This window comes from Parasteatoda tepidariorum, chromosome 5 (genome assembly GCF_043381705.1).
Source record: "Parasteatoda tepidariorum isolate YZ-2023 chromosome 5, CAS_Ptep_4.0, whole genome shotgun sequence".
In the NCBI taxonomy this organism is placed as follows: Eukaryota; Metazoa; Arthropoda; class Arachnida; order Araneae; family Theridiidae; genus Parasteatoda; species Parasteatoda tepidariorum.
This window is the reverse complement of record NC_092208.1, coordinates 86490961-86501433: the sequence shown is the minus strand read 5'-3', so window position 1 is coordinate 86501433 and position 10473 is coordinate 86490961. Positions and strand designations below refer to the sequence as shown.

Sequence of the window (10473 nt, the reverse complement as noted above, 5' to 3'; positions counted from 1 at the left end):
ACCAATTCCTTAAAAGATAGAGACCCCCATCCCCTCCGCAGAGGATCAAAATTGTGATGGCATGTCTTCGGATCATCCTCCGGGATGTTTCCCAGACCGTCGCCAATAGCCCATTGTGCAGCTCTAGTGCGACGTAAATTAACAACAGCAACAACCAGCTACCTATCAAGCCTCAACCCTAAACCACATTAATGGAAATAGAAAGCTATAAACTAACTCATAGAGCTCATCGCATTCATCTACAAACAAACAGGTAAACAAAAAAAACAAAAAACACGTTTTCGGGTGAGATTCCAAAGGATGTCAGTACTTTTATTTTATTAACACTGATATTTGTAACTAAATTTGAGTTTTTGTTATAAAAGACATATTATCATGCTGTAATATTTAAGCTGTTTATAACAAGAAATATTAGCAATTAAAAGTGATTTACATTTATAAAGTATAAATATACCCTTGGACAGAAATTATGAGAATATATATAGAAAATATTTATTAAATTCGTTTCAACAAGAGTATTTTATTTTATGGGGCTATCTCCTGTATATTGTAAAAAAGTCTCCTTATCAACTGACTGAAGAAAAGGCATCTAAAGTTGAAAATATTTTAGTAAAAGTGAATAGAATTGATGCTGCTTAAGTAATTAGGTACATTATAATGAAGTTACTTATTATGCTTGTTCTAGTATTTAAAATCTGAGCTATTTATGCACTGTATGTTGAGTATTTATATACGAAATTTTAATTTGGGAATTAAAAGAAATTGCAATAACAGAGTTATTAAAAGAATATTATTTGAAGTACTTTAAGTTACTATTCTTAAACAAAGTATTCTTTTTAGCCGCATACGCAATAATTTCATGAATTTCGCCACGTGAATGCCACTAAGATTAAATTTGACATGCTGAAATGGGTCCATTTGTTTATGAATTAAACACTTAGTTTTTTTTATATATATATAAAGTCAACTTCTTAGAACAAAGAAACTTTTAGGTGAAATCTTTCATGTATTTTGGGCACTGTACCTGTTGACATAATTTAAATATTGATNAGGTCACAGAGGAAATGACGTTTCTCTGGGTAAACGGGGAAAAAAAAATTTTCCTCTACTCAACTTCAAGGATGAGTCCAAATTCCGCTTTTTTCGTTCTAGTTTAAAATGGTGGGAAAATCGAGCAAAATTTTTCCCGGTTTTCTGGATACCGGAAAAATGGTTCTCTACTGTATTTGTTTAAAAAATTATGTAACCCATTTTTTTTCAAAAGGACCCAGTTTTTTAAAAGTCATGGGTCCCAGGGACCCGGGATTTTGAAAGCCTAGTGTCTTCCCTGTATATATATATATAAAGTCAACTTCTTAGAACAAAGAAACTATTAGGTGAAATCTTTCATGTATTTTGGGCACTGTACCTGTTGACATAATTTAAATATTGATTTAAAATGTTTATTCACACTTAAAATATTCTATACATTATATCAAGGCACATATTTTAATTGTTTATTAATTTTCTTTTCAGAATTGCATTTTCTTACTTGGATACAATTGCATTGCCAATATCTTATGACACTTGGTGTTTACCTAAGATATTACTTAAGAAAAGGCTGCCTGACTTCTTTAAACTAGTTTCTACTCCCACTGTGAAAAGCTGAAGAAAGGCATTTACATTGTTATTAGACTATAATATTGATTGGTATTTAAATGTGATGTTTGATTGTTATTCATTTATTACATTGTATAACTTAAATGTATTGATAGTAGCTTAAATACTTTTAATGCCTAATTGCTGATAACTTAAATATTTCTTTTGGAATACTCAATCAACAGGAAAATATTGTAGAATTTTTGTTGTAGCTTTTTCAAAAAGTTTTTTCTAAGTCTAAAACAGTAATAGGAACTAAAATCAAACTTAGTACACACGTATAAAACCGTATCATTACACCTCATATAAATATCTTCATTAAGGTAATTAAACTATACAAGGCTTATTAAGACGTAGCAGTCAGTATGAGTTAAAAAGACAGAACGTGCCTAAAACTCATACAGAAAAGAATCTTCATTTTTTTAGAGTATGTAGTATAGTTTTTTTCGCAGCAGGAACACGTAACTAGACACAGTCACACTCGTCATTTGGAGCAACTTTATTCTTATAGTGTGTGTAATAAGAAAGTTTTAGTGAAGATGAATTTAAATCAACATGATAGCACACACACTATTCAAAATCTTTATTCTTGTGACATATGTAGCAAAAGTTTTTCACAAGAGAGAACATTGTCTATGCACAGATGTGTTCATACGGGTGAAAAACCTTATTCTTGTAGTGTATGTGAGAAGAAATTTTCAAGTAATAGGTGTTTAACTTGTCACCTTCGCACACACACTGGTGAAAAGCCATATACTTGTGACTTATGTCAAAAAAGATTTGCAACAAGAAGTGAACTGTCTGTGCACAGTCGTGTTCATACGGGTAAGAAACCTTATTCATGTAGTGCATGTGATAAGAGATTTTCAATTAAGATTAATTTAACTCGTCACTTTCGCACACACACTGGTGAAAAGCCTTATACTTGTGGCTTATGTCATAAAAGTTTTGCAGCAGGAAGTGAACTGACTAAGCACAGTCGTGTTCATACAGGTGAGAAACCTTATTCTTGTAGTGTATGTGAGAAGAAATTTTCAAATAATAGGAGTTTAACTTATCACTTTCGCACACACACTGGTGAAAAGCCATATACTTGTGACTTATGTCAAAAAAGTTTTGCAACAAGAAATGTACTGTCTGCGCACAGTCGTGTTCATACAGGTGAGAAACCTCACTCTTGTAGTGTATGTGGTAAGAAATTTTCAAGTAAGGCGGATTTAGCTCGTCACTTTCGCACACACACTGGTGAAAAGGCTTATACTTGTAGTGTGTGTAATAAGTGTTTTTCGCAGAAATCACATTTGACTCGACACATTAGCACTCATACTGGTAAAAAAACTATATTCTTGTCCCATATGTAATAAAAGTTTTTCACATAACATTACATTGCGTGTGCATAGTTGTCTTCATACTGGCGAGAAACCATAATCTTCTAATGTATATAACAGGAGTTTTTCAACAAAGACAGTACTAATTTATCACAGTCGCGTTCATTCAAGGAAAGAACCTTATTTTTCTAAGACACATTTAGAAATCTTTTACTGAAATTTACCCTATCTGTCATAAGTTTTGTTTATATTTTGCTAAGTGTAAAAATTTGTTATAAAAGATTTTACATTATAGTGGTTTAGCTGTTCACAACTATTTTTATTGTTCTTCAAATTCTTATTCTTGTTTGTATAAAGAGTTTTGTGAAGATTCTAATAAAACTGCTACAAAGTAAAAATAGTCACTGCTGGAGAATATTATTTTTTTTAGTTGGCTCAATGAGACACAATTGATATGAGGCTTAGAGATGTAACAAATTGTGATTAGCCCACATACTGAATTTTCTACTTCTTGGAAGTGGTGTAGTTTGAAAAGAATAGCAGGCCAAGTGTCTACAAGTTTCAATATACTATTTATTAGGTAATTCTTAAAGGTATAGAATGTCTCATTGCAGTTAATTGAATATGTCAGTGAAAGATATTTCTATCGAAGATATCTATTTTTCGTATTAAAGATTGCAAAAATATTAATTTTAGAAGTTTAACTCCGAATATGAGTTTTTTTTTTATATTGAAAATTTATTTGAACTGATATAAATTCTAGATTCAAAATTTTGAACTGGGAAAACTTGAGATTAGAAAATAAATATGTTTAGAGACTGAGGTGTTGGTAGGCGCAAGCTCTAACATTTTCTTTGAAAAGTGTTGTGTGCCCAATAGTCAATAGCATTCGCCACTGGGCAAGATTCGTCACTATGTACAAAGCAAATGTAGTTCGTTTTCGGGTGAGATTCCAAAGGATGTCAACACTTTTATTTTTTATAAACACTAGTATTTGTATTTGAAACTAAATTTGAGTTTTTGTTATAAAAGATATATTTTGTTATAAAAGATATATTTAAGCTGTTTATAACAAGAAATATTAGCAATTAAAAGTGATTTACATTTATAAAGAATGAATATACCCTTGGACGAAAAGTATGAGAATATTTATAGAAAATATTTATTAAAATCGTTTCAACAAGAGTATTATTTTTTTTTATGGGGCTATCTTCTGTATATTGTAAAAAAGTCTCATTATCAATTGAGTGAAGAATAGGCATCTAAAGTTGAAAATATTTTAGTAAAAGTGAACAGAATTGATGCTGCTTAAGTAATTAGGTACTTTATAATAGAGTTACTTATTATTCTTGTTCTAGTATTTAAAATCTGAGCTATTTATGCACTGTATGTTGATATTTGTATACGAAATTTTAATTTGGGAAATAAAAAAAAGGAATAAGAGTTATTAAAAAAATATTATTTTAAGTTGCTATTCTTAAACAAAATATTCTTTTTAGCTGCATATACAATAATTTCATGAATTTTTCCACATGAATGCTGCTAAGATTAAATTTGACATGCTGAAATGGGTCCATTTGCTTCTGAACTTAACACTGAGTTTTTTTTTTATATATTCTAATTTATTCAAAAGTCATTGCACTTTTAAGTGCTTTTTACTGAATTTTTTTTTATTGCATCTTCCTAATGTTAGATAATATCTTTTTGCTATGAGGTATTCAGAAAAAGTATGCCATTTCTTACTTATCAGCTTGTTTTACGTATAAGTCATTGAGTTTGGCACTTATTTCCTAAAAGTCACCTTCTTTGAACAAAGAAACATTTAGGTGAAATCTTTCATGTATTCTGTGCGCTGTACCTGTTGACATAATTTAAATATTGATTCGAAATGTTTATTCATGCTTAAAATATTCTATACATTATACCAAGCAGGGTTCGTGATTTTTTTGATTTTCTTAAAAAAAAATCGGATTATTTTGATTTTAATCGGATTTTTTTATTTAAATCAGATTTTTTTGATTTCTATTCAAAAACACTATAAGAGCTTTAATTTATGATTAAAAAAACCTTTATAAATGTTTAATCAAAATTAAATTAATATTGAAACTATATTATAACAATATTTTAGAAGCTCTAACTTACTAAAATAATTTTTCATTATAATGCATAGCGACCATTTTGATACAAGGGCATGATTGAAATTAAAAGACAAGATAAAATAGATAATTTAAAGAATACTACTTTAACTAGTAACACAAAGTTTCAATTAGCACACCATAATTTTAATTTAAAATTGTGATCTCTTTTTTTTTCCCTCATGATTTATAAAATGGCAAAATAAATGCAACAGATTGTGTTTATAAATGTTGTCATTCATCAAAAAATAAATATTCAATCTATAAATTTTTATGTTAAAATATTCATTTTTAATCCTATATCAAAATACATAAGTTAAGCTAAAAAACATTTTTAAAAAATCTATGTACTCATTGGAATTTTTTTCACAAAAGAAAATCTGATAATTTCAAAGATACCGTAAACATATTATAAGAAGAAAAAAAAATACCAGTTAATAAACCCTACTGCTTCAAATAGACTTTGAAAGGGAAGAATGACACTATATCAGGAAAAAATATCTGAACTCAGCTTCTTTTTTTTTCTTTCTATTTTTGGCATATTAAGGTAATTTCTTTTTAATATTACCTCGAGCTTTAGAAACATAGAAATTTCCATCAATAAACTATAATGTAGATTTGAATTCCATGCTTTTTTAATCAAAAGGTAGAATTTTAATTAACATTTGCTTATTTTTCTTTCTGAAAAAAAATCATGTTTATTTACTTTCTACAGCTATGCAAGTCTATATTAAGACAGCATTAAATATTTACTTTAATCTGTACTTTCAATGTTAAGAATCAAAAGATTTTTAAACGTGTAATTTCAAATGTGTTTAACACACTCCAAGAAAGAAAGTAATTTCGTTAACTAAAATTAATTACTACAGCAATTTATTTAAAATAAATTTTAAAACTAAGAAAAGAAAATAATAAAAGTATCAATATTTAACGCACTGTTTTTTAACTTTTAAAATCAATATAATATATATATATATAAATTAGTTGATTTAAATCAAAGATTTTTTTAAAAAAATCATTTGATTTTAATCATGATTTAAATCGTGATTTAAATCAAGCTGATTTAAATCAACGAACCCTGATACCAAGGCACATATTTTAATTGTTTATTAGGTTTTTTTTTCTTTTCAGAATTGCATTTCCTTACTTGGATACAATTGCATTGCCAGTATCTTATGACACTTGGTGTTTACCTAAGATATTAGTTAAGAAAAGGCTGCCTGACTTTTTTAAGCTAGTTTCAACTGCCTCTGAAAAGTTGAAGAAAGGCATTTACATGCCTTTAGACTATAATATTGATTGGTATTTAAATGTGATGTTTGATTGTTAATCATTTATTACATTGTATAACTTAAATGTATTGAAAATAGCTTAAATATGTTTCATACTTAATTACTGATAACTTAAATACTTCTTTTGGAATATTTTAATGTAATGTGTAGTAGTTTTTACTTTCATCAGTTACTCAATCAACAGAATTTTTTTTGTAGCTTTTCCAAAAAAAAAAAAATTAAGTCTAAAACAGCAATCTGAAGTAAAACAGTAATAGAAACTAAAATCTAACTCAGTACTTATCCTTACCTTATCCTTACACCTCATATAAATATCTTCAATAAGATAATTAGCTATACAAAGGTTATTGGGACGTAACAGCCAGTATGAGTTAAAAAGACAGAACGTGCCTAAAACTCATACAGAAAAGAATCTTTAATTTTTTAGAATGTAGTATAGTTTTTTGTTTTTTTTCACAGAAGGAACATGTAACTAGACATAGTCACACTCGTACTTCGGAGCAACTTTATTCTTATAGTGTGTGTAATAAGAAAGTTTCAATGAAGATGAATTTAAATCAACATGATAGCACACCCACTATTCAAAATCTTTATTCTTGTGACATATGTAATAAAAGTTTTTCCCAAGAGAGAACATTGTCTACGCACAGATGTGTTCATACGGGTGAAAAACCTTATTGTTGTAGTGTATGTAACAAGAGTTTTTCACGAAAACAGATTTTAACTAAGCACACACTCACTCATGCTTGTGCAAAAGCCCATTATTGTCTCATATGTAAAAAAAGGTTTTTCAGCAAAGGCGGAACTGTTAGTGCATAGTTGTGTTCATACGGGTGAAAAACCTTATTCTTGTAGTGTATGTGAGAAGAAATTTTCAAGTAATAGGAGTTTAACTTGTCACCTTCGCACACACACTGGTGAAAAGCCATATACTTGTAACATATGTCAAAAAAGTTTTGCAACAAGAAGTGAACGGTCTGTGCACGGTCGTGTTCATACGGGTGAGAAACCTTATTCTTGTAGTGTATGTAATAAGAAACTTTCAAGTAACAGGAATTTGACTCATCACTTTCGCACACACACTGGTGAAAAGCCTTATACTTGTGACTTATGTAATAAAAGTTTTGCGACAGGAAGTGAACTGTCTGTGCACAGTCGCACTCATGCTGGTGAAAAACCTTATTCTTGTAGTATACGTAATAAAAAAATTTCATGTAAAAGAAGTTTAACTCGACACTTTCGCACACACACTGGTGAAAAGCCTTATACTTGTGATTTATGTAATAAAAGTTTTGCAACAGGAAGTGAACTGTCTGTGCACAATCATGTTCATACTGGGGAAAAACCTCATTCTTGTAGTTTATGTAATAAGAGTTTTTCACAGAGACAGTATTTAATTGTACATGCTCGCACACATACTGGTGAAAAACCTTTTTCTTGTGACATATGTAACAAAAGGTTTTCAATCAGACATAATCTCTCCAGGCACAGACGTGTTCATACTGGTGAAAAACCTTATTCTTGTGACATATGTAATAAAGGTTTTTCACGAAGGCAAATATTGTCAATGCACAGACGTGTCCATACTGGTGAATCGCCTTTTACTTGCAGTGAATGTAATAAAAGTTTTTCAAGTAAGTCAAATCTAACTGTGCACAGCCGTACTCATATAGGAGAGAAACCTTATTCTTGTTGTGTATGTGATAAGAAATTTTCAAGTAAGTGGAATTTAACTTATCACTTTCGCACACACACTGGTGAAAAGCCTTATACTTGTGACTTATGTAATGAAAGTTTTTCATATAAGAGTAATTTGCATGCGCATAGTCGTGTTCATACTGGCGAGAAACCTTAGTCTTCTAATGAATGTGGCTTATGTAGTAAAAGTTTTGCAACAGGAAGTGAACTGTCTGTGCACAGTCATGATCATACGGGGTGAGAAATCTTGTTCTTGTAGTGTATATAATAAGAGTTTATCACGAAAACGGATTTTCTACACACACTCACTCATATTCGTGCAAAACCCTATTCTTGTCTCATATGTAAAAAAAATTTTTCAACAAAGGCGGTGCTGTCTGTGCATAGTGGTGAGAAACCTTATTCTTGTAGTGTGTGTAATAAGAGTTTTTCTCATAAACAGAAATTAGCTGTACTTGCTCGCCCACATACTGGTGAAAAACTGATTCTTGTGACTTGTGTAACAAAAGGTTTTCGTTGTGACATAATCTCTCCTAGTACAGTCATGTTCATACTGGTGAAAATCCCTATTCTTGTCGTGTGTGTAATAAGAGTTTTTCGCAGAAATCAAATTTAACTTGACACATTAGCACTTACTGGTAAAAAACTATATTTTTGCCTCATGTGTAATAAAAGTTTTTCACATAGGAGTACATTGCCTGTGCATAATCGTGTTCATACTGACGAGAAACCTTATTTTTCTAAGACAAATTTGTCATAAAAGATTTTACATCATAGGGGTTAAAGTTATTTTTGTTGTGCTTCAAATTCTTATTCTTGTTATTTTATTTGCATAAAGAGTTTGGTGAAGATTCTAATAAAACTATTATATATAAAGTAAAAATAGTCACTGCTGGAAAAACTTATTATTTTAGTTGGCTCTATCAGGGTGCATAGCGTTTTTAAAAAGTGCTTAAAGGTGCTTATTTTTGTTTTTTAAAAGTCCTTAAAGGGGCTTTTTTCATTGTGTGTTTTTAAAAAGTGCTTAATTTTCCCTTTTTCAAAATGAGATTTTTCCTATACTATGTTGATTTTCGCTTCAAATCCTGCAAAAAGACACTGTTCACATTGTCCTATTCAATGCTTTCATAATTAATTCAACCCCAATCTATTTCGGCGTATCACCAGCTCGTAGCGTATAAAAACGCCATTCGTTTTATACGATTCAAAATTTCTGGATTTTTGACAATTGTCAAAAACAATGATAAAAGTTTTTTCTTTTCTTTTTGACATGACGGTAAACAAGATAAAACCTTCGATTGTCAAAAACTTTCCAACCCTGCCTAATTATGATTTTTTTTTAAAGTGCTTAAAAATAGCTTTTGAGTGCTTGAAAAGTGCTTAAGAGGTGTTTATTTCCCCACCTAGCTTCAGATCAATGGGCACCAGCTTGTCTGGGAAGTGAAGGCAGCCTGAGTGCAGTGCTGACCACATTCTTGCAAGCCGCAATCATGTCATTGGTCTCGAAATTGTAAAGCCTTAACCTCTGTGTTCCCCTCAGTCCATAATGGATTGTTACAGGACTGCTTTTGCTTTACATATAATATGGTTAAAATATGAGATATTAAAATTGTAAAAGAATAATAAAATTTTAATCTGATTCTATTTGTTCTGAAAAGAATTACTTGTAATTTTTTTTCTTCGATTTAGCAATCTGTCGCACATTTATAGTTCATTTCTGTATTGTTATGTTGATTTTAAAGTATATAAGACTATTGAAATTACCTATGGGCAATGGAAGCAATAAATTTAAAATTAAACAAATAAAGTTATTATAAAAAAAAAGTCATAAGTAAAGTAGTTTTAAGTCATTAGTCAACAAGGTAAGTAAAAGTGAGACTAGTTGGGACACTTTTTTACAAATTAGTAAAAAAAAAAAAACATGTTTAATAAAATTTTTAACTTATGAAGAATTTTTAACAATTATTTGTATGAATACATGCATTCTGGTATATATCTGAAATAACAAAGTTGTTTACTTTTACCATAATATTTTTTTAAAAGCTGTTTTTGTTTACACTACATGAGGCTTGTGTGGGCAAACTTATATTCAATAATCTACCCGTCAGAAAGATATACTATATATAGCCAAAATGAAATCGATTTTAATCTATGCTTCATTGCAGAATATATATTGACATAATTATTTAAAACACTAATTCTTAATATAGAACTTCACTGTACCAAAAAGGACATTTTGAAAGCAAATCAATACATTGAAAAAATCAGTATATTCAATTTCAATTATATAAAAGCACAGAACTAATTATAAGTTAAATCAATTTTAAAAACCATTGTCCAAATGCATATTATTGAATGATACTATTTTCCTAACTAGAGCAA

At 29.6% G+C, this 10473-nt stretch overlaps 1 protein-coding gene across 16 annotated transcripts; it reads left to right on the top strand.

Annotated features, from left to right (window-relative positions):
- The first annotated feature begins 34 nt into the window (after window positions 1–34).
- Window positions 35–9735, top strand: LOC107456573 (zinc finger protein 271). 16 transcript variants are annotated; one of them, XR_011636758.1, is made up of 5 exons: window positions 276–615; window positions 1516–1689; window positions 3397–3546; window positions 6233–6403; window positions 9499–9735. XR_011636758.1 is itself a non-coding variant. In XM_071180728.1 (4 exons), the coding sequence occupies exon 4, from the start codon at window positions 7136–7138 to the stop codon at window positions 8246–8248; it is 1113 nt and encodes a 370-aa protein (XP_071036829.1). In that variant the 5' UTR covers window positions 35–253; window positions 1516–1689; window positions 3397–3546; window positions 6233–7135; the 3' UTR covers window positions 8249–9735. The 16 variants fall into 16 exon arrangements, 15 of the variants coding, with proteins under 15 accessions (XP_071036829.1, XP_071036833.1, XP_071036836.1 ...); XM_071180728.1 differs by lacking the exon at window positions 276–615 and adding an exon at window positions 35–253 and having other exon boundaries at window positions 6233–9735; XM_071180727.1 differs by having other exon boundaries at window positions 248–302; window positions 6233–9735.
- The last annotated feature ends 738 nt before the right edge of the window (window positions 9736–10473 follow it).

Excerpts from the sequence above, each read along its gene's own strand:
- LOC107456573 (XM_071180728.1), top strand. The coding sequence starts at position 7,136 with ATGCTTGTGCAAAAGCCCATTATTGTCTCATATGTAAAAAAAGGTTTT.